This window comes from Colletotrichum godetiae (assembly GCF_030913485.1).
Source record: "Colletotrichum godetiae strain CBS 193.32 chromosome Unknown BDP55scaffold_3, whole genome shotgun sequence".
Lineage (NCBI taxonomy): Eukaryota > Fungi > Ascomycota > Sordariomycetes > Glomerellales > Glomerellaceae > Colletotrichum > Colletotrichum godetiae.
In genome coordinates this window covers 1585649-1608699 of record NW_026851251.1, presented here as the reverse complement: position 1 = coordinate 1608699, position 23051 = coordinate 1585649, and the positions used below count along the sequence as shown (strand labels likewise).

The 23051-nt window shown below is 54.2% G+C and overlaps 5 protein-coding genes across 5 annotated transcripts; 3 read left to right on the top strand and 2 right to left on the bottom strand.

The window, feature by feature from the left end:
- Positions 1–2889: 2889 nt before the first annotated feature.
- BDP55DRAFT_626766 (uncharacterized protein) lies at positions 2890–3806 on the top strand (the record flags this gene model as incomplete). Its single annotated transcript, XM_060571667.1, has 3 exons — positions 2890–2972; positions 3196–3277; positions 3402–3806. The coding sequence occupies 3 exons, from the start codon at positions 2890–2892 to the stop codon at positions 3804–3806; spliced, it is 570 nt and encodes a 189-aa protein (XP_060435868.1).
- Positions 3807–8556: 4750 nt separating this feature from the next.
- BDP55DRAFT_540915 (uncharacterized protein) lies at positions 8557–11715 on the top strand (the record flags this gene model as incomplete). Its single annotated transcript, XM_060568160.1, has 2 exons — positions 8557–9227; positions 10461–11715. 2 exons carry the CDS (start codon positions 8557–8559, stop codon positions 11713–11715), a joined length of 1926 nt encoding a protein of 641 aa, XP_060435867.1.
- A 3564-nt stretch (positions 11716–15279) lies between these two features.
- Positions 15280–16493, bottom strand: BDP55DRAFT_216551 (uncharacterized protein). The gene is made up of 2 exons (XM_060566041.1): positions 16117–16493; positions 15280–16032 (listed from the first exon to the last, which is right to left on the bottom strand). The coding sequence occupies exons 1-2, from the start codon at positions 16191–16193 to the stop codon at positions 15531–15533; spliced, it is 579 nt and encodes a 192-aa protein (XP_060435866.1). The 5' UTR covers positions 16194–16493; the 3' UTR covers positions 15280–15530.
- Positions 16494–17811: 1318 nt separating this feature from the next.
- On the top strand, positions 17812–20152 carry BDP55DRAFT_540721 (DNA mismatch repair protein MutL; the record flags this gene model as incomplete). Its single annotated transcript, XM_060568147.1, has 3 exons — positions 17812–17910; positions 17967–18146; positions 18206–20152. 3 exons carry the CDS (start codon positions 17812–17814, stop codon positions 20150–20152), a joined length of 2226 nt encoding a protein of 741 aa, XP_060435865.1.
- A 48-nt stretch (positions 20153–20200) lies between these two features.
- BDP55DRAFT_216483 (uncharacterized protein) lies at positions 20201–23015 on the bottom strand. Its single transcript, XM_060566040.1, has 3 exons — positions 22857–23015; positions 21030–22791; positions 20201–20968 (listed from the first exon to the last, which is right to left on the bottom strand). Exons 2-3 carry the CDS (start codon positions 22768–22770, stop codon positions 20250–20252), a joined length of 2460 nt encoding a protein of 819 aa, XP_060435864.1. The 5' UTR covers positions 22771–22791; positions 22857–23015; the 3' UTR covers positions 20201–20249.
- Positions 23016–23051: the final 36 nt, after the last annotated feature.

Here is a 23051-nt window from a genome sequence, read left to right as displayed (position 1 = left end):
TGCATGGACGCTTCGTCTCGCCCCCAAGTGGTGTTGAGGTTTTCTTGCATGAGTAGTGGGAATCGGTACTCAGCTTCCACATCCCTGCGGGCAATTCCCCAACTCGCTTCAGAGTTGTTGTGCTGGAAGTTTGCAGCTCGGGTGCTATGCGGACAAGAAACCTTAGACGGGCTGTCCCCATTGCAATGCTTCCGCGATGCCGGCACTTTCGATTGCCTAGTCTGTCGTGGTTTACTGGGCTCTGGCCCTCGAGCACGGATCCGACAACGTCGACTATCGGCTATCAATCCTTCCATAGACTGAGTACGGAGTAGCCAGGTCACAGGTGACCGCCCAGGTCAAAACTTGCATTGCCATGTGGAGCGGCGAAGTTATCTTGTCTCCGCACATAGCCGAAAGCTGCACCGAGGCAGACAGAAGTGGTAGGGCATTCACGACTAGCAAACAAGACGAGATCAGTTGTTGATATCGATTCCCATTGCTGTCTGTCGGCGGCTGCCAATCAACGAGGGCAGCCTTGGACCGAAGGACGAGCCGCGTCGGGCAAGTGGGCAAGTTCCAGAACACGACAGGCCGCAAGGCAATGACCCAGGGCGCAAGGAAAGGAAAGGCACGAGAAGATTCGTGGCAAGGCCACCTGAACTTCGCAGGTTGCCCTGGCCCTGCGAGCGAGGGGAGATGGGGATAAGATGTATGAGGGACGACACCCACATCCACTTAGACCGACATGAACATTTTGCGGGCAATTTACCATTCCTTTTTGGAGGGGGTTTGCCGGGCCCAGAAGAAATCGAAGAACTAACATGTCGCTTCCCTGGTTAGCGGCAATGGCTTGACGTTGACAGACACACACTCAGACGTCGCTGGGGCCGTTCACGCGACGAACGAACCGACGCTATGTGCGGTACAGCCAGCTCGCCCGCTCTTGTCGAACAGGACTCCGGGAGCAGTGACTGGGCTACGGCAAATGCCAATGATGCATAATAGCGCGAAAACGGCGGCGGCTGTAGAGCAACTCTGACGATGCACCGCTTCCTGATGGTGTGGCCGCGACGTTGACCGGCCCTTTTGCTACGGCTCTAGCACCGCCTCTGGGCTTGCCTTTCCCAGGCAAAGAATGCCAAACCGAATTGGGCCCATCCCGCATAACGTGGGGCACCGCAAGATACCTGGGTGAAAAGTGAAAACAATCAAGTTCAATGGCACCAGGCCAGGGCCGCGGCATCGACATGGTCACGCTACTGTGGACTGGAGATTGGAATCGCATATCCGACATCTGGCATCAGGGTGCTAGTAATGAGAGCTATACAGGGATGCCGATAATTCAACCTCTCTCTCTCTCTCTCTGCGTGCTTCGTTGCCATTCCGTCCCGTCTTTCCCCCCCAAAGGTCAGACGGGCTGGGTCTGACTAACATGCTTTGCTAGATACCGAGTGCGTCCCTACGGTCGAGGATAGAGCAGCGGCCATATCGGTACGGACACCAGCGATTCATCCAAGAATAAAATGCTCGCGATGACGCAGCCATTTTCGTGGACATGTTGAGAGACACGCACCGAAGCAACACGTTGATGGTCTACGAATCCTGTATGCCTCTGCAATCACGATGCACGTTGGACAAGATGCAGTCGATGGATCTATTAGGCAGGTCTGCTCTGCGGATGCGATGCAAGAGGTAGGTGACAAAACAGCGACGCTGATGAAGTTCACAACTCGATTGGTCAGGGGCCCATGTACAAACCTGGTGACGTGCTCACAATACTTGCGGTGTATTCGTACGGAGCATCAAACATGTCTTTCTCATGCGGCGAGGAAAAGACTGATGAGGACTGTTACCCTTACACCGATTGCGAGATATCGTGGTGACAGAACAAAGGCCATGTACAGCTTGGTTCGTAGCAAGTTTGCATATTGGCAAAGTATGCTGCTTCACCGTCATCTTCGTTTCTTCATCTAAGAGACCTCGCCCAGAGCCCAGCACTACTGGTTTTTTTGCGCTACCTCAGCCACTCGATGCCGATTCGACCACGGTTTGCGATTATCGGGTTGGGCAGCGCGGGATTCACTACGGCGAGTTGTTCTCTCGGAGGCTTCCATCTCGAGCGACCTGCCTTAGTGAACTCCAAGCCCCCAGCCCCGGTGCCGTACTAAGGCAGGGTAAGGGTGCCTGACTCCTGAGTACTGGGGGAGGCGGTCGCGGCGAGGATGATTTTGGCGAGGGCCGGGCAGGCAGCGCACATACCAGGACAGGCCTGGCAGTTCACCATTGCGACCTTGGCCCGCCGCCCAGCTGATATAACGCACCCGGCACCCATCAGATGGATCTCCTTGCCGAAGCGAAGAGCGCGTACGAATATGTGAATGAATGGATGTTTGGAAGAGTAGAGGGCCAGCAACAGATCTGAAAGGTATGACCTTGTTCGGATCGGTAACACATGCATGCAAATGGATGGTGCCCGGGTTGGTAGCGTATCCGTACCTCGACTTCGTTAAGCCTTGGGACAACAGGCAGAAGAAGCACGCCGCCATGGATATCATTCTATCCTAATACAGTGCCCCCAGAATCAACGAGTCGTAAGGGATGGGGCCGCTGCGCGTGTATGCAACACGGCACGGTGGTAGCAACCGCCTCTGGCCCCGACAGAGTCAAGACGAGGATCGCCGACAGATGGCAGGCCTCTATCGGCTTACCGTCCGCCTTGCAGAGTGAGCTCATGGTCCCCATGGTGCTTGCTGCTTGCTGTTGATGGATTTCCGCGATACCAACGGCGGATAAGCAAGGGAGAAGAATAGCATGTGTTCATACAATCAAACTTCGTGGACGGTGGACCGAGTTGACCAGTCGACCTACGGATATGGGTACACAATATCTGTCTGTACGAGATGGATCATGGAGCCATGCAGCAGTCTGAGCCTGAGTCTGTTCCTGGGCCTGATGTATCCGCACCTGCTCCTCGACATCCCTGCCATCAAGTTCGGACGGAAACTGGAGATGACCTGATGTGACCCGCACTCAGACAAGAACATCATTCCGGCGAGGTAGTCGAAACTTCTCTGGAGATGTGTGAGGTGCAGGTGGACCAAGTCATGTCTACCTTGCTCCTCCCTGTCCCTGCAGGGCAGCAGCCAGCAGGTGACGTCTGGTCTTCTCCGCTGCACAGCAATTTTGCTTCTGTTTGAGCTTCTTCACCCCCAGCTGGCGAGTGACCACTCCTCCTACTAGGAAGCATTCACGATTAGATACACTTAGCACTCGAGATGCGATACTAGGACCAGGTGTGCGTTTGCCGATGCCTGCCACTGACGAGGCAGCGATTATTGTCGAGAGTACGGACACTCGTAGGTCTTTTTCGGCTTGATCTGACCTGCAATGAACAAACTAAAAACAAATTAACGGTGCAGGTACCTAATGAACCTACCTTCTTACAAGAAGAAGAAGAAGAGGAAGAAGAAGAAGAAGAAGAGTTACTTCTAGGTTGCTGTGCTACTACTACGTATGCTTACTCAGTGCGAACGAGCAACTCATGTCAAGGCGTGGATTCCGCGGCCAACCCTCAACCATCACCAAATGGCCCAGCTTTCTTTTTGATGGATCGTGGCCGGATCTATCCAACCATGCCGCCCGATCCAGGTTGTCTGCAGACTGCTGTCCACAAGTCATTTCCTTCTCACCTGCGCACGACCCTGCTTCCGGCCACGGCCATGGCCACGGTCATAACCACAACCACAGCCACACAAGTTCGCTCTCTCTCCCGCGCGCGCACTACTCACGGCCGCACGTCAATCGGCGAGCTAGCTAGGAGCTAGGAGCCCAAGCCAAACGAGGATGGTTGATGGAGAATAACGGTGACAGCTGGCTCTTCAAGGTTCCTCGCCCACAGTCAGCCATCTACGAACATACCTGGTCCATGCCAACAACGTCTTGTCCCCCTTTCCGCTAGCACGTTGACCCTCAAGACCCTACAACCCGGCTTCGCTATAAGCTAGGTGGCTCGGTATCACGATGTGGCTTCTAGCTCCATCTCATTCTCATTCTCCAGTTGCCTCCCCATCTCAGCCTTCGGCCCCCGTCAACTTTCAAGTCAGCTCGCCCTGCCCGGCCGGCCTGGCCGTCAGCCACAGAATGGGTACCCTGGGGTAGGTAAAGTTTCATTTGGAGAACGGCCGCGCTGAAGAAGGACTACCCATGGAAGGCGGCTGAAAGAGAAAATCGAACGTGCCAATTATTTTCCTCGAGGTTCCTATGCAATGTCCCCACGACATCGTCACTACCTTTTCTATTCTGGCAGGCTGAGCAACTCGAATGCGGCAGTATCCGCACTCTAGACAAGACTCTGACTCCCGATGATTTGGAACCTGCGACTTCTTCATTGGGAGAGCGCCTCCGTATCTGTAAAGATACTGATTACGAGACTTTGACGGATTGGAAAAGCGATGGTTTACGGCAAATTTGAACGAGAACTCATCAAGTATCCGGCGGAGACTGAAAACACTGCGCCTACGCCACAGCGTACCATGGATTCGTGTGAGCTTTCCTGTGTGGAGAGCCCGAAATGAGGCGAGGCACAGATCCTACACTGATGCCGACCTAGCTGAGCTTGTGTTCAGTCACAAACTTGCCAGTATCGTCAGGGCATCAGAGCTCGTCCCTATGGAGGACAGGCCTCGGCCCAAGTACCTACCTTATTAACGTGCTCATTGAGAGCTTACCGTGGCTAGGTATCGACATCCGCATCCGCATCCGCACCCACAGTCTACATCCGCGTCCGTTTTGCTGGCGCAGCGCTAGGGCGCAACGTGCCGTGTGTCTTTGGTGAGGTGCCACCTAGTGGCCGCTAAGACTGTAAGACATCCTCCCTGCCCAGTCCACGGATACCTTAATCATGTCTCTCATCGTATCGACAACTCAGAGGACCATCCGAGACAGACACGCAGGAGGACGGACGTGCCTCGAGCCGCTCAAGGATGATGACAGGCCAGGGCTCGGATGCGGACGGATAATACATCGGACGGCACAGCACAGCACAGGGCAAGGCAGGACAAGACGAAAGGACGACTCACAAAGGAAATGGGACCAGGGCAAGCCAAACTCGGAGAGAACGAACGTGGATGGGACCAGAAGGCGCCCTGTCACCTTTTCTCCTTCCGCTGCCACGCTGCCATAGCCGCATTCCATCCCCAACAAGCATGAGGAACATGTTCGTTCGGTATCCTTGCCCTGCTTCACTTACCTATCCGTACCAATACTCATACGCTACTACTTGGTACTCCGTACGTAAGTTGCCTTCCTACCCGTCGTCCGACATACCTTGCCTTACACTACAGCGGTCTCCGAAGGCGGCACCTCACGTACGGATACCGTGGTCCTTGCCCCCATGCCAATGGTATCCGAGGGTAGTAGCTGACGAGGATGAGTGGTAGGTTCCCTTACCTCACCCACCATCCATCCAAGGCATGGTTACGGATACGGATACTTCCTCTCTCCAGGAGCCCAGTCTCCATGCCCGGCGTACTCGCAAGTTGCAACATCTGATGAGCACCAAACCTCTTACATCTCTATCATGGTTTGTTTTTTCGACGGCTACCCCGTCGTGCGTGGCTACGCGTACGTCTTCTCTCATTCAATGCCACCATCTTAGACCCGTCATCTCATCTCTCTGTTGCGCTCGCAGGTCGATCCCTCCGCTCGCCTCTCCACATATCCCACAACCTTCTTTCGACCCCGACGACATTGCTGCATTCACACCCCTCCCCCCGGTTCTCGTTGTGCCTTTTCCTCTTCTCCCCCATGTCCCTCACCCCATGGCCCAGTTCCACGCGCACCCACGTCCGCTCATCTGTCTCTTCCGCCACCTACTCCGTAGTGTACAAAGGTGTAGGTACCTTGACCCCTGGACCCTGGGCTATCGACACCACCACCACCGGCATCATAACCACGAGCATCAGCAGCCACCGCCGCAAACCTGTGTGCAGCGGTTACAACGTTGGCTCGAGCGTTGCCATGCGTTCCGTCAGTACGTACCCCGACATACCTGGCTCGAACGGTCTCGTCTCGTCCTGCTTTGCCCTCTCTGAACGAAGCCATAGCACACACGGCCACATGGGCTGTCAACTGCTGTCCATGTTCTTTGTCCTGGCGTGTGCCTGGGTTAGCTATTCTTTTCTATCCGTATCTGCAAGGTACTCAAGAAATGGGATAAAAAAGGTTATTAGCACAGAAGATCGATCATCCTTTCCAACGTCTCACATTGCACTTCTATGTACGAAGTACCTACGTACGGATACTCTCCTGCTCCTTACTTGCTTCTTCCCTTTCGCAGATTCAATGTCCTCTTTTCCCCACTCTCTGCCGCTTCCACACCCCTCCAAGCTCTCTTCAATACCATCGATATCAGGTCAATCTTACACTTCCTCCACTCTCTCCCGCTGCCTGTCTTCATCCTGGCTTGGTCTCTACCCTTTCTAGTGTCTACCTTGACTTGGAGAGTCCGTACTCTGTACCCCCCCGGGTGTTGGTCTGTCTCCTCCCCCTCCATCTAGTGTACATGCTCGCCTAGGTATCCGTACCCTCCACCCATCCATCCCATCTCATCCTTGTACGAATTCATCCCATCCCATCCATCCCCCATCCCTATCCACCAGTCAGTCTTCTTTTCCTCCTTCCTGGCTCCCGGCTACATTGTACATACCCATCCTGCCATCTGCCATCTGCTACCGGCTCCGACATTCGAGACAACGTTCACCCCTCCCTGTCCACTCCCACCTGAACCATCCCTCCTTCACATCCCCAATCAAATTTGGTACTCTGCACGCTGCATACTGGCCGGCACTGCTAACTTGCCAAAGTCATTAGGCAAGAGACGCAGAGAGGGAGAGCCTGCAGGCGCAATGAAGCCCTTTTGATTTTCACCGTAAATTATTATTGCATCTTATTTCTCCGTCCCCTCTCTAGTCCTGCTAGCTTTCTCTCACTTTTTTTTTTTGGCCTTGGCCACGCCCGCGGTCCCGTCCCGTGTCCGCATCTTTCCTTCACTCAGCCTTTACTTTCACTGGACTGTCGCCCAACTGACTCTTGTCTCCCCCACACTCTTATTACGTTGTGGCTTCATACGTGCCTGTTTTAATCTCATCCAGGAACCCTCAGACCCAGCGCTACTATCGCCATCGCTACCGCCAACCAATATTATCATCTCCTCCCTGGCCAGTGTACTGACTGCTTCAAGTTACTGGTCTTATGGTTTTTGCTGCCCACGGCTGATGATGCTGCCGGTTGATGTGTTTTTTTCTTTCTTCCCTTCTCTCTCTTACTCACACACTCTCGCATGCTCGCTCGCATACTTCCTCGCCCTCTCTTCTTACTCTCTGTCCTTTCTCTTCTACACGCCCCCCTCTCACACACAGACGCGCGGAGAATTGTCGTTGAACAGGGGTTCGTGATGGCATAGCCCTCTACCCTTGATTAGCAGCCACTCTAAAGACGTCGACCAGGGTGTTCCCTGGCCTACCTTTCCCTCGACCAGATCAACCCTGAACCACACCCTAGCTTCATCTCAATTGCCCCCCTCCCCTCGTAGGTCTAGCAAGCCTGCCTCCAGTCACACAAAAACTGACCGGGAGCCACCGATCGACTGCTCCCAAGAAAAAAAAAAAGCCTATGGGTCCTTCTCTCCAACGTATCCAGCCCTCGAGAAATAACGCTTCTTTATTCCGGCCGCCGAGAGGAGAGAGAATCGGAGAGACAAAAAGAGGCTAGGGGTAGACTAGATCTACATCGTCTTCCTCCCTTTTCTCTACTTCCGCCCTTCTCTTTCTCTTACTCCATCACTTATACATCCGTACCCAAAGACAGGTCGCCGGTACGCAGGTATCCAGCCATCCATCTCCGCATCCCGTGCCTGAGGTTCTGTCGTGGTACCTCCTGCAACTGTCCGCATCAGCATCGCGCTCGACAACCCGCCAGCGTCGCCGCAAGGAGCTTCATTGGACCTTGGAGGGTCACTGTGCTACAGCAGCCTCGTCGTCTTACAGCACCAGACGCTGCATCTGATCATTTCTGCCTGCTTTCATAGGACAGCTGGATCGGCCTTCTTTGCGATCCTCACACCTGGCACGAAGACCCGGTTGAGTGTTTAAAGACGGCGCGCGAACTTGCATTGGCTTTGAAATACCCGCTGGCTCAGACTTTTGCTATTCGCCATATCGAGTATTTCTTCGGAAACCACAAGAGAGCTTTCTCCTTCCATCGGGACTGGTATTTCGAGACTGTGTGGGCAAGAGGGGGAATTCAACTCATCCGACCCAAAGAAAAAGGTATCTTTCAAGCGGAACCACAACGTTCAACCGTCCTTGAGTAACGAAGGGGTATTATATTCGGATCTGGAGCAAGCATAAAAGCGCAACGACGAGCTTCAGAACATCGACAGCAGCACACGACGGACCGATATCGTCTCGCGATAGTTCCGGTCTCTCGCAACAGTCTGGGAAACGAGGCGTCATCTGAACGAAGACGTGGAGAGCTCTCGACCCGGATGCCCAGTGAAGCTGCATCACAACATCCATGCAAGCCATAAGTAGCGATTGCGATACGTCGTCTACCTCGTTCGGCCAGCGCCGAGGCATTTCCGATCTGGCGCGATTCGCTCTCGACCTGACCTGGGCAACGCCAACAAGAGCAGAGTCCGAGACTCCTGCTCGACCCAGAGCATATCCTTCCCCGCCCATGTCAGGGTCTCCTCCTCTTCCGCCCAAGCCAAATCCAGAGGCTAGTGACCGAGGGCAACTGCATGGCAGCTATCTGTCCACCAGCCCGCAAGATGCCTACCGGGGAGGACTGCCGCCAACGACGATACCGCAAGGCGACTACCGAGGACCTCCGCCTCTGCCGCACTCCTTGCCGCCGCCCCAACCCCGATCATATCACCCCGAACAGCAGGACAGGATGCCTTACTCATACCCTCGACCCGACGACCACCTGCGGACTGCGCCTTCAGGATACGCACACCTGGCAAATCAGGCAAGCCAGGCCTTGCAGCAGCGGGCTCCTCCGCCCTACATGCACATGTCTGGGCCACCGCCGCCACAACCAACCGGACCCCATCAGCATGGTTACGCATCAACCATGTCGCAGACATCCCAGGACAGCGGTCCCTACACGTCTCCAAAGACGCAAAGAAAGACAAAGGGCCATGTGGCATCAGCTTGTGTGCCATGTAAAAGAGCCCATCTTCGGTAGGTTACCACTCTCTCCGCAGATATCCCAAGTGAAACGCGCGGTGGTATTTTGATACGGTGACGCTGACATTTGGTTTAGATGCGACGGTACGTACGACTGACTGGCTAGCTTGCTAGGCCATTTTTGATTTTCCTTCGTTTTGCGTTTTTCTTTGCGTTGTTCATTTTTTGCATTGTCTTTTCGGCTGGGGGATCGACCAAAAGAGGAAACTTCCGCGGACTGCAAGGAACCAGTACTGCAGGCATCGGGCGCATGCGGCTCCAAATCTCTAGGGAACAACACTTGACATCATTATCGGTCAAGAGGCTCCGAGAGTGAATCTGGACGCGGCATTAACCTAGCAAGACGTACGTGCGTGCGACACTCGCAGCAGCGCAGGGATCAACCCCTTGACCTGAGACCGATGCTGAGGGGAAGACGATCCCGTCTGGGAGGATCATTCGCAGAAAACTCGGACGGAGAGTTGAGATGGCTGCGTTGAATGGGATGGCGCATGCCGTCAAAGGCTGTCAACCAAGTCTTGGACTGTGCGGTGTCCATGAGCCCAACTAGACTGGCATCAGTCAGTCCTGTCAGCAGAAGAATGCTGGTGTTTCTTGGCCGGACTTCCGCGCCGGGATCTTCAGCTCCCTCCAGCTTTCCAACCTCACAACCAAGCAATCGGCCAACCCTGCCAGCGTATCCAACCACTACGGTGTCTTGCGCCGTCTGGTTCCTGGACCCGTTCGCTCCGGAGTGTCGGCCCGGCATTTTGGGAAGATTGGCGGGTAACAGCCGGCACCCCCGGGAGCGACCCTCGAATCTTGATTATGGTTAGGGATGCGGTGAACTCGCCAATCGCGTGTCGTTGGACTGGGTGTGGTTGCTATCGAATGTGCCATGTCTGAAACAGAAAGCGGAGGCGATTTTCCCTTTCGCGAGAGCTTTCTGGGTGGACTCGGGCTGGTCGATCGCTGCTCCGTCTGGTCTGGTCGCGGGATGATCCAAGTGGACAGAACTAGCGTGTCATTGACGTGTCGGATACGACGCATGGCAGCTGGGGGAGGATGGGGTAGGAAAAGCAACCAAATGTCTAAGCCACGCGACTGACGAGCAAGTGCTCGTTGGAAGACGTCATGTAAGCTTTTTAGCTTAACGTGGTGGTGGTACTGCGTTTGCACTTGCAACAGCTTTGGATCGTGCGCTTGCTTGATTTCTTCTTTGGCGTGCACACGACAAACGGATGACAGTTTCGCTGACTTGCTCTTGCGACAAATAGCTCAACGGCCCTGTTCGAGATGCACAAGCAACGGCAAGGAAGACGCTTGCGTTGACGTGCAACACAAGAAGCGTGGCCGTCCGCGGCTGAGAGACGATCGAGAAGCCCGCTATGGCCCCTCGACATATCAGCATCCCCAGGATGCCGCCGCCGCCGCAGCGGCAGCAAGAAGACCGCCGCTGAGCCACTACTCAGCTGGCACTCCCATCTCAGGGTACGATGACCCCATCCGAGGCAGTCACTCCTATCGTGTTCTAAAGTCTCAACCAAGCGAACCCATTGCGCCTCGGTATCTGGACAGAGCTCCCATGGGCGAGGCGAACCTGTACAGCCAGCCCCCGTCTCTCGCATCCGGTTCGCCTGAGCCAGTCGTCTTCTTGACCACAGAGCTGGAGATTGCGCGCGCTTCGCCAGCTTTCGCTGACGCCGTCGGAATCCCCAACGTCAGAGGCCGCTCCCTCTTCGACATCGTCGTGCCCACTGAGCGTGAAAAGCTCCAGAGCCACCAACGGCAGATACAAGAAGAGCGAACAAGGAATGACCCCGTCTACCTACCTCCTATTTTCGGCAGGCAGGAGCAAGAGCGTGTCTTCGACTCCTTGCGATTCGAGGCCGATGAGATGTCGCGGTTCCAGCTCGATCGTCAAGACTTCTTCGTTTTCGCAGCGAGCGATGGACAGCCGAGGTCGTATTCCGTGCGCCTGGGATTGGCCAAGCGTGAATCGATTTACTTCATCGTCCTTCTCATCAATGCCGCACCGCGGTATCCTTATCCCTCGCCATCGCCGCATGCACGCGAGATGCCGTACCCTTATCCGCCCCATCAGCAGCCGTACGCGCAGCATACCCCCGTCTCTGCGACGTTTGAGCAGCCAAGACCTCGATTCGGAGAAGGCGCACTTGCGCCGCGCCCATCCCCTGGCCAACCTCTGCATATGGCTTCTGGCTTAAGCCCTGGCATCAGTCCTGGCATGCCCTCATATGCAGCCTCACCCAGCCGTCCTGAGTACGCTAGCGGACCCTCATCGTACCAGATCCCTCGCAGCGAACTGCCGTCGACCACTCGGCCGCCGCAGCCATCTTTCCAGTTGCCTCCGATCCGAGCTGGCCCCCACCAACCTCCTCAGTCAGAGTCCTCTTCCTGGCAGAGAGACGAACGGTCAGGACGCGTCGACATCGGTGGCCTGCTCGAGAAGCCGGACCCGCAGCAACGACGTCCGCAATGAGTAATGACTTCCTGCCGCCCTAGCGGTCGTGGTCGATAATAATTCGCTTCACCCGGCTCGGTGTACGTTTCCTTCGCAGCGTCGATCGAGGCTACATTCGAGCCCAAATTCCTGGTCCATTGACATTTTTGACCGTGTGTTGAGATGGACGGACATTTGTCAAAGTCGTCCGTCTCTTGTACTTGTATCAAGTTCCCTTCGTTTCCATGTTCGCCCCATCGGGCCCATCGCTGTTGTTTTTCCGGCGGCCACGAGCCGTCACGAGATACCACTTGTATAACCACCAACCTTTTTGCTTTTTGCCCCCCCTGCACATATTGCCTTCCTCCTGCTACCAATTGGGGCATTTTGGCATCTGTTTGGGCGTTCTCTCTTTGGCTTTGATTCCCTGGGCTGGGCAGGTTGCGTCTGTTGTTGCATCCAACCCAATGCTGAATGATGTTGGAGAGTGTAGGAATATGGTCCGTCGTCTCCAGAGAGGCTGGCGGCGGAATGAGAGGAGCCATGGGGCGGTCATATGCGTGTCTTTGTTGCTGTCTGTGCCCGCAGACACAGTTTTCTTGTTTTGTCCCTCAAAGAAAAGAAGGCCCACCCGGCGATTCCTTGCCAACTACCGTGTTGCTCCGTTCATGTTACCTTGCTCCCAATGTGCTCCAGTGTCGTCGTGTAACTCAGGCTACTGTGATGGTGGGTAATGTTCGAAGTCCTGATGATGGCCTCCGGGATGTCGATGACTGCCGAGTCAAGAGTTTCCAAACGCCCGATGTCGACAAGAGGCTGGTCCCGTGAATAATACTTCGACGGATAACCCACTCATTGATGAGATGACTTTTTGTTTGCTTCCATAACTTGAAGGAGAACATGGCCAGACGAGCGGGGAAAGGGCGAGGTCGCAGACTTTTGACGGGAGAGTTGCCCCATTACTCAGGTCCGGGAATTGCGGAGACCGTCGGAAGAGGTCAGGACGGTAGGCCATCTGCCGCAATTCCGGTAGGTCAATCCGGGAGACTGTTTATCGTAGCCATGGCTATGGAGCGTTGATGAAGGGGTGTTCCATGGTTCACGTTGCGGGAGTGTGGTGGAGGAGCAGTGTGCACCGGCCGGGTGGTATAGGAGTGAGATGCTCGGGAGAGCAAAATATTGCGAGAGCCCGGCCGGGAGGTGAATAGAGGGAAGAGGAGTAGGAAGGGAAGGGCAGGCTAGACAAGAGAGAGAGAGACCGCCATTGTATAATAAGAGAGGGAGGAGAGGCGGCTAGAGCAAAGAACATGTTCGGCTGCCACTGCAACAACAGGCCCGTAGATAATTTAAACCACCTTGGTTCATAAGACTGCAAAGAAAAGGATTGGTCACTCACTTGAACACCCCCATTCAACGTTTCGTTTCCCCCTTCGGCCACCCCTGCCTGGCCCTCCCTTCTCTGCAGTCTACTGCGCAAGTCAAATCTGCGACTTCTGCAAAAGCTCGCCCGTGCCCATTCAGGCGCCCAGCCGGGCAGCCGGCGGATGCGGATGCGCGCGTCCTATTGTACCCATCTGCGTGCGTTGCGTTGCGTTTTTGCGTCCCTTGTGTCCAATGCAAGTGGTGCATGCGGAAGTGTGTGTCATTTCGCGTGGCTCTTAGTTGCATCCGCATTGGAAGGTATAACCCGGCCCTGGTATTGGATTGGTGCCGCCGTCCGCTTGAAGCATTGGGTGAGGATGGATGATAATCGCTCGGTCTGGTTTTGGGCCCCATTTTCCCCTCTCTTGCCGATGAACCATTGCATATAACCCATGATCTTAGGTGATGAGAAGCGAGAGTGGGCGATATGAGATGGGGCCGAGGATGGAAGAGAGTGGGAGGGAGGAAGAGAAGGATGGTGGAGGGGGGAGGGATTATCGGGAGTTTTCCTCGGGAGGTCCATGGTTCTTGTTTGGACGTTCGGGATGGATTGATGTTGCCATTGGCTCGAGTCATAGTCTCTGACAGCTCTGTGTCTCTCCGTGTGTTGCATACCAGTTTGCTTTCTTCGGTATTGGCTCGACTGTTGTGTTTGGTTTTGTGCTTCTGTGGCGGCGTTAGCCTGCCCAGTCTCGAGGGCGAGCTTTCTTCATGCCGTCAGCTGATGGGCATGTATGTCCGTTTCTTCATCGTCGACGTTTCCGCAGATCTTTCCTTCGGTCGTGTGCCGTAATGTGGGCAGCATCCCCCAACAAAGTAAGAGAGTAACAGACTGAGCGGGACTTGAGAGATGAGGTGAGAGAAAAAGATGTGATGTTCAGGGGGTCTGGAGTTGACCATCGTCTTCTTCCCCCCCTCCTCGGGCATCTCACTCTTTTTGTCTCTCGTCCTGTGTAGTCAAATCGTTCGTGCGTGCCTTTATTTTACCCCAGAAGCCCAACCGAAAGGAGGGACAGGGAAACGAGAGAGGAAACGAAACGAAACAAAACGGGCTTGCGGTGGATCCAACCACTGAGTTACTAGCCAGGGGAACGGGATGAAGAGGTGTAGGGGAAGTGCTGGAGGTTGCTTGTTACGGTTGGGAAAAATCTCCGAGACGGAGCCGGGCAGATTATTGGTGGCTCAAAAGAGTTTTTCATTCGGTCATTGTGCATCTTTGGGTGGATATACTTTTGCAATATTGAAAACCACGGACGACACCCTTGACCGTTCAGCTGATCAGCGGAATCGAAAGAAATTGAGGGATGTGAGAAGATTTTGAATTGGTGTGCTTTACGGAGTACTGGCGAAAAGAAACGAGGCAGTTTTCCTGATGGTTGAGAATTGAGACTTTGGGCTGCCGGCGGGAGAGGACACCACCACATGTTCGCATTCGTCCGAGCGACGGAGACCACCACCCAAAGTTGAAACGCTGATGGACATATTGGGAAGTGTAGTGGATGCGAACAGCTGGAAGCGGAAAGACGCGGCAGGGGTTTGTAATTGTCTATTTGCTATTCCAGGGAGGGTGAAGACGCCGCCTGTTGCAAACACGAGGCGTTGAGTTGTGCCGCTCGGGTGACTCTGAAGAGTACGGAGAAATCCAAGAAAATATGTGAATGAGAAGAAGAAGAAGAAGCAATGGGAAAAGGAAACCGTCTTGAGAGCATCGACCTGAAACAAAAGAGGCGCTGCCGAACGATCTTCATGATTGTCACTGGATTCGGCCCTCTACGTTCTTGATGTCTCCAGCGCGCTAGACCGCGAAAGGGTCGCAAGGGGGAGGGCGAAGGTTCCTGAAATGGACTCTTCGGCACCCTGAACAGTGGTTGTTTGCAGCGCAAATGGGAAAGGCGCATACGGTTAAGGTTGTTTCGAAACGGGCCTTGCATGGCAGCCAGGTCCTGTGGCCGCACGTTGGCTTGGGGGGAGATGGGGGAGAGGAAATGAAGGAGGGGCGCCGAATAGTGGCGGTGCCGGCAGCTAAACCACGACGTGGGAAAGCTAGCCGCACTACCTATCAACTCCGGTCGTGTTGTCGACAGCTGTCAGTCGTGTTCGCAATGCTCATTGCCGGAGCTGAAAGACCGAGGCAGGATTTCTTTCCACTGCCGTGTCGCTGATGAGCCGTTGTAATCGAGGCATGGCGCCGTCAGCTGAAACCCATGAGTAGAATACTCTGTACTGTACGGATAGAACGACAGGTATCCGAGCCACGCGAGGTACTGGGGTCCTAGGTCTATCGAGAGGCCCTACGGATACTAGACTCTGGTAAGAGAGGGGCGATGCTGCGTTGCCGGTGGACGTTGGGCGGTAGGTCGTCCTGTTCCTGCATGGATGGCATCATGGGACAGGTTGATGCTTCAATGGTGGCGGCACCAAACGCCCGCTTCTCAACCGTTTCTTGGAGGGTTTGATTCGTGGCTGGCTTGTCGTTCGACCGTGTTCTGGCGGCCGCTGTCATCCTCGTGGCCATGCTCGGAGCCACGCCCGGAGTGAGGGCTAGCACTGCGAATAGGAGGCTTGACTCGGTAGGCGAGTGTCTTGCGCCGCTTGCTGTCTGGCCACTGGAATTGCGGTTGGGTGTCAAGAGGCGCCGATGTATTCGTCGTCAACCTGCGACTTGCATTCATGGCCTCCCTGGCCTCATGATGCTGCTGATCGAGCTCGTGTTGTAGCTTATCGGGCGACGGCGGCGTACTATCGTCGAATACCTCATCAATGTCCCGTTTCCTGCCAAGCTGAAGTGACCCCGACGGCTGAGGGATTTGCATGTCCATCAAACTCTCACCGTGGGACAGAGGAGCAAGAGGACTTCGGGGGATACGCCGGCCGGGTGTCAAGGATGGGTCCGAAATGATAGGATCTGGTGAAGGTAGTCTCGAGCTCCATCCGCTGGACCCGCTGTCAGACGTGACACTACAACCATGCACGTAGTGGCAGTGGTGGGCCTGCTTGAGACCAGGGGCGCCAACTTACCTCGCACTCGAGAGATGGGCGCGTGTCGAGGCCACGCCGTCACCTGCGGTGCTTCCTGATGGCTCGTCTTTGCACATGGCAGGCGCCGCTAGCAGTGTACGTGGAGTTGGTTAGTGTTGGACTGACAATGGTCCAAAGAGAGGGTACAGCAATCTCTGCAGAGATGCTCAGGCGGCCGGCGCTGGTGCGGGCAGTTCGGGACCTCGGGTGCTTGTCGTTATATTTTGGCCGGTTCTGAGCAAGTGCACGGTTCCCAAACGACGACCATGTGTCGGCCTGGGTTATTGGCGGCAATCGTGGCGGTTTGTGCGCGAGAAGCCCTGTTTGTCGACTTCTGCTTCGCCAGGATTCATGATCATGAGGCGAGACTTTCGGTATCCGAAGCATTTGGTGAATGTGCAAGTGATGGCAAAGGCTTGCTCTTCTCTGTTCCATTGGCGGTTTCACCAGCGAACAATGAGGGCGTTCATGTTGGGCCGAGGTCAGGGCATGTCTCGGAGTGTGCCGCTGTCTGAGTCACTGTTCAAGGGACGAGCTTCTTCAGAGGGTTTCTGCAAAGCAGGCTCCTTGACCAAAGTTCTAGGCGTTCTCGACAGAATACAATCGGTCTAGTTGTGGTTCCGTTTGAACCTGATGGTTGGGATTGGTGGGTGACATTTTCTTCAATGTTGGAGACTTTCAGTGTCGAACGCCGCCACAGCCTCCACGCAAGGGGTTTGTGGGTGTCAAGGGTGGTGGCTTTGGTGAATCTGATCGATGGACTACATCGACAGTCCCTAGTTTGATCATTGGCGATCTTTGCTTCCAGGGCTGGCTGGTCAGCCTCAGATCGAAGCCTGACATCATTGCGAATAGCGTATGACTGCGAAGATCGATCAGAAATGATCTTTCCGCGATCCAGTCTTGCGAATTCGACGGTAGGCTAGCATCGTTACGGATACATCTGGATGGACGAATATCAACGTCCGAAGCGGCATTCCGAGTGCCGTATTATGCAAAATTATGTCCGGTGCACATTGCTCAGATAACGGTGAAGACGACATTAGGTTGATTACTGCAAGCCTGTGAATCGTGGTATTGGGTCTGGGGGCATATCGACGTTCTACCTTAGGGTGCATATCGTTGTAGCAACTCAGATGGAAGGTTATTGAAGTGATATGCAGATGGATGTGGGACAGTGAGGTGGGCACGTACGTACCTAGGTATCTGAGGCGCCCGAGGGAACTTACCTAAGCACACACTGCGTACACTACGGAGTACACCAAAGTAGGTTGCAGGGCAAGCACCCTCCATTAAGTGGTTTCGGCTGACTAAACAGCAACTCACGTGAAGACGCGCCAGAATCAGGGTAGTGGGCCCGGCAGTCGCGACGCTCATCCTCCTGGTTTGTATCCGTACCTGGCCGGCAGTCGGCATATTCACGCCTCCACCCAACTACCTCACCTTACAAACGTACCTCCAGGTCCCAAAGCGAATCTAGACTTGAGGTGGTGTGTCTCAAACACTATATGAAGATTGTTCCTGCCCACGGTAACCACCTCCATTAGTCACCTACGTCCTTCAAGGTCGACTAGCCGGGGCCGTTGGTGGGATGATGTACCACTACTGAGCTGTCTTTCTGCCTCACTTTGATGGTGTTACGTTGCCTACACCGGCTGCTAGCAACATCGAGCCTTCCCGGAACTGCAGACGGCCATGGCTGACCTCATGGAAGTCGATCCCGCTCCTTCTGCTGGCACGAAGCGGAAGGCGGAGGAAGACCCAGAGGACTCTCAGGGGCCCCGTCGCATTCGCGTGAGTTGCACTTATCGCCTCACTCCGTGTGCTACACTTCTGACATGCACGTGCAGGCGCTCGATCAGAATGTAGTCAACAAAATCGCCGCAGGAGAGATCATTGTTGCCCCCGTCAATGCCCTTAAAGAATTGATCGAGAATTCCGTTGACGCAGGTGCCACTACCCTCGAGGTATTGATCAAGGAGGGTGGCCTCAAACTTCTGCAAATCACCGACAATGGATGCGGTATCCAGGTATGACATGGCATGCATCTTTCCCATAGATCTATCCGTTCGTTCTGACTCTTCTCAAGAGAGAAGACATGGAGATTCTCTGCGAGCGTCATACGACCTCCAAGATCACCGCCTTTGAGGACCTTACCTCCATTGCCACATATGGCTTCAGAGGCGAAGCCCTAGCAAGTATCAGTCACATCGCCCATCTATCCGTGACTACCAAGACCGAAGACTCGAACTGCGCATGGCGTGCCACATACCTCGACGGCAAGCTGGCTCCTGCAAAGCCCGGTCAGTCGGCCGAGCCCAAGCCCACCGCTGGCCGTCAGGGTACGCAGATCAGCGTCGAAGACATGTTCTATAACATACCGACACGTCGAAGAGCCTTCAGATCGCCTGCGGAGGAATACAACAAGATCATCGACATTGTTGGACGTTACGCCATCCACTGTAAGGGAGTGGGCTTCTCATGCAAGAAGCACGGCGAATCGGGCACCAGTGTGTCTATCCAAGCCGCATCAACTGAAATCGACAGGATACGGCAGATCTATGGCTCAAGTGTTGCCAACGAATTGATGCAGTTCTCAACCTCTGAAGACCGCTGGGGTTTCAAGGCTACCGGATGGGCCACCAATGCCAATTACAACATCAAGAAGACCACATTTCTCCTATTCATCAATCACAGGTGTGTCGAGTCAACCACCATAAGGAAGGCACTCGAGCAGCTGTACGCCTCGTTTCTACCCAAGGGCGGTCGGCCATTCATCTATCTCAGCCTCGAGATTGACCCTGCCCGAGTCGACGTCAACGTTCATCCTACGAAGCAAGAAGTGCATTTCCTCAACGAGGATGACGTCATCCAGTCAATATGCGAGCACATACGCTCCAAGCTGGCAGAGGTGGACACGAGTCGCACATTCATGACACAGAGCTTGCTCCCGGGTGGCCAGATGATGGAGATATCACCTCAGGCCGAGGGTGAAGGTACCCCATCCACGCCCGCAAGAGAAACACCAGGCTCAAAACGACCACGGAGGAACTCTAACAACCTCGTCCGTACTGATACGAGCTTGCGTAAAATCACCAGCATGCTCCCCTCGGCCACAGCTGCTACGCCCTCCAAGGCATCTCCTGGCCTGGCTGCGGCCGCAACCGGGGTGGCTGACGAGAACGCCTTGTCTGCCTCGGAGCACATTCAGTACGAAACGGTCGACAGACCCTTCGCACCAATGAGGCTTACTAGCGTCAAGGAGCTCCGGGCCGAGGTAAGAGAAGATATGCACAACGACCTCACAGAAATCTTTGCAAATCACACATTTGTCGGTGTCGTCGACGAACGCCGTCGATTAGCCGCTATTCAGGGTGGTGTCAAGTTGTATCTCATTGACTACGGTCGGACCTGCTATGAGTACTGCTATCAAGTCGGGCTGACGGATTTCGGTAACTTTGGCACCATCCGCTTTACGCCGCCCCTGGATCTGCGAGAGATCCTCCGCATCGGCGCCGAGGTTGAAAAGGCGAACATCGAGTCTCCCGAGGAGGACTTTGAAATTGATGAAGTTGTCGAAAAGGTGGCTTCCCAGCTGATTGAGCGAAGGGAAATGCTCGCCGAGTACTTTTCCCTCGAAGTCTCCCCTGCCGGCGAGCTGCTCACCATTCCCCTCCTGATCAAGGGCTACACGCCCGCCATGGTCAAGCTGCCTCGTTTCCTGTTACGTCTAGGACCTTGCGTCAACTGGGAGGATGAGAAGCTGTGTTTTGATGCCTTTTTGAAGGAGTTGGCGTCCTTCTATGTGCCTGAGCAGTTGCCACCGACGGTTGGCGGGGAGGCTGAGGAGAATGATGAGGAGGTCAAGGTGGATGATCAGCTTGCAGAACGACGGAGAAACGTGCGCTGGGCGATTGAGCATGTGTTTTTCCCTGCCTTCAAAGCGAGGTTGGTTGCGACTACGTCGTTGATGAAGGCTGCTGTGTTGGAGGTTGCTGATCTGAAGGGCTTGTATCGTGTGTTCGAAAGATGTTAAACATAGTCAAGCGGCTCTGAGGCGTTAGGGAGAAGTTGCGATAGTACTGAACCTCCTCTATTTGCCTCAGGAATAGGCAGTGATGAGGTAGGGTACTTCAATTGCAAGGAAAATCAATGTATGCTGCTAAGAAAAAAAGCCCCATCGCGACTGCCCAAGGCTGGAAGGTGAAAAGTGACAGCACAGTGATCGCCAACATCCCAGCCCGAACCCAGAGAAACCAATAAGGTGGTGCGGCAATTGTGATGCTCAAGAGCTCTGGTGGAGATATACCGCCGTTCTCTGTTGGAGGTACGTCGATGTTCTCTGCTAGCCAATTATCGTCGTCACCGAGAAACGTGAATTTACTCCTGAAGTTTCTTTGGCCGTCCGAGGTTGTCGTTCCTGACCATGAAAGCTCATCTTCAACGAGATGCTCCTCTTCCATCGCAAGCAAGTTGCTCCGCATGGCTTTCATCTTCAATTGAAACATGCCAGCAGGCAAGTATCTCGATATTCTCCTGCCGCGTTTTGGGTGATGTATTTCGGATCGCTGCCGGGCAACCGGATTCTTGCCGAGCTTTTCGCTTATGGAAATCGCAGCGGCTGGCATCGACTGCGTCTCCGGAATTCGTTTACGAGGACCCATCCACGAGCTTGACCATGTCGGTAACTTGATGGCACCCTCCTTTAGGTTATTTTTCCTCTCGATACTCTGAGTCACTTGTTTCCAAGGAATCATGTAGGCCGATCCCGTTGAACGCGCCACAACCAGGCCTAGTAAGCTGTGGTCATCCTCCCGAACAACCCAGGAGCCTGAATCGCCTGCTTGAAGATCTGGAACATGTCAAATGACCATTAGAAATACTCTGAAACACCTGAAATTAATATTGCCTACCTCCTCGCTTGAGTCTAATGTTCCATGACTCCTGGGGGCGATCTACTTCAAGCAGCGTGTATGAGGGGCTTGAGGTCAGAAAGCCATCCACGATGCCACTCATGCCTGAGATGATGATCACACGCCAAGGCATGGCATAGTCGAAGCTAGTGCTATCGAAATAGCGAGCAATGTATATATACTTGCTGCGGGACTTTGATGCGGGCACAGTGTTCGGTAACCGGCTTTCTGGTTCAATAGGAAGAAGGTCCCAGTCATCCCAGATGTCATCCAAGTTCAGAGAGACAGCAGACTTGCTGCTTGAGCCTTTCACGGAATCGCGGGTAGAATGAGATGTATGCAAAGCGGGGGTGCCGAGGGTTTCGTCATTGTCTTGTTGATTTGCCAGTGGCGCCGAGGATAAAACATGCTGTAAAGTATGATATCCTTCGTCGGCGTCGAATGCCCGGATGAGGTCGGCCAGTGACGGAACATCGCTTTCTGGAGTGGTCTCGTCCTCGGGACGGTGGCTTGTTGTCAGACCAAATGTCTGTCCGTCAATCTCAATCATACCGCCCACGGTTGACTTTCTCTGGGAACCATCTAAACCCTCAAAGACGACCAAGCTACCACAGAAAGTATCCAATTCAGAGGAATCGATATTGTATGAGCCCGAGCCAGCTGAGCGGATGATTTCACTTTGCTCGTAGCAAAGTTTCAATGGGTCGTAGAGGTTTTTGTAGCCTTCCCGGGACATGATGTTGTCGAATTCCTCAACGACATCTGGCCTTTTAAGGCCAGTAACACAAATGGACGTTCTGGAAGTATGGCTCAGTCCCAGACGAGCTCTGACTCTCCGCGGATTAGGCTCTATTGAAACCAAGCGTAAGCTGATGGCTGGGAAAAGACGTTTCGAGTGAGCAAAGAATAGATCCTTGTAGATTCTCAGCCCTAAACGAAGGTTTGCCAATGCCGCTTGATCGACATTTGTGAATGCGAAGTTAGGATTTGCTGTGAGCTCTTCGAACCCGAAGGACCGCCGCATAGTCACTTTGAATGATCCGTTCGACAGATCGGGCTTGGGATGGATTCCCGGTTCGCTGGTCCTAGGTCGTGGAGTTTCATCCTCATGGTGCTTGGGATTGACAGCAAAGATTTGACGCTGCTCCGTCCATTGCATCTGCAAATGGGCAAATCCGCCGCCCTCATCAAGGCCAACTTGGGACAGACTGCTTGTTGGTTCGGTAGATTGATCGGGAACTTGGGTCATGGTTGTCTGTGGCACCTGACTATCGGCATCCGCGTGGACTACGGGATGACTGTGTCGTGGGGGTGTGGCGGTCGTGGACATAGGGTTCTCAATGCTGGCAACTGAAGAGGCGAGCGAAATCGCTTCCCTTTCCAGATCCATGTATACCGAGGTTCCCACAAATGCCAATGAAATGCAAAAAATGGCGCGAAGTAGGTCATCAACTGCACCGAGTATCTTTTCATTGATACCACATGCAGTAGCAACCCACTTGAGCAAAGTCCAACCAACACATCCTGCTACAATCCGGAGCAAGATGCGGCAGTTGCGGCCTCTTCTGAGAGATGATTCAAATGCGACCCAATAGGTCTTAAGCGGCCGAGTGACCACAGGGTCTTCCAAAGGGGAGTTAATTTTCTCTCTGAGGAATTCGTCGGTAAACAGGAGTTGTCTCGGTGAATCTGTGGTTAGTATGTCCGCGTTGAACGACGCACGCGTATTTGTTTGGGACATTCTGAAGCTATGAGGAAAAGGCTTGACTCATCAGGTCAGGAAATTGGAAACGGAGATGGACGAAGTCAGTTGCAAGGGGAGCGTACTGAGGTATTTAACCGTCCAAGTGAGGCTGACCTGCAGGCTGAGTACGCTAATGTCAGGAAGCCAAGTTCGTTACGCCGGCATGATTACTGCGAAGCAATTCATGGTGCTCAGATGCTGAGCTGAAAACCATGTGACCCTACTAAAAACGCCACGTCTGACTTCGCGTAGTCGACACAGCCTTGCCAGCAGCACTG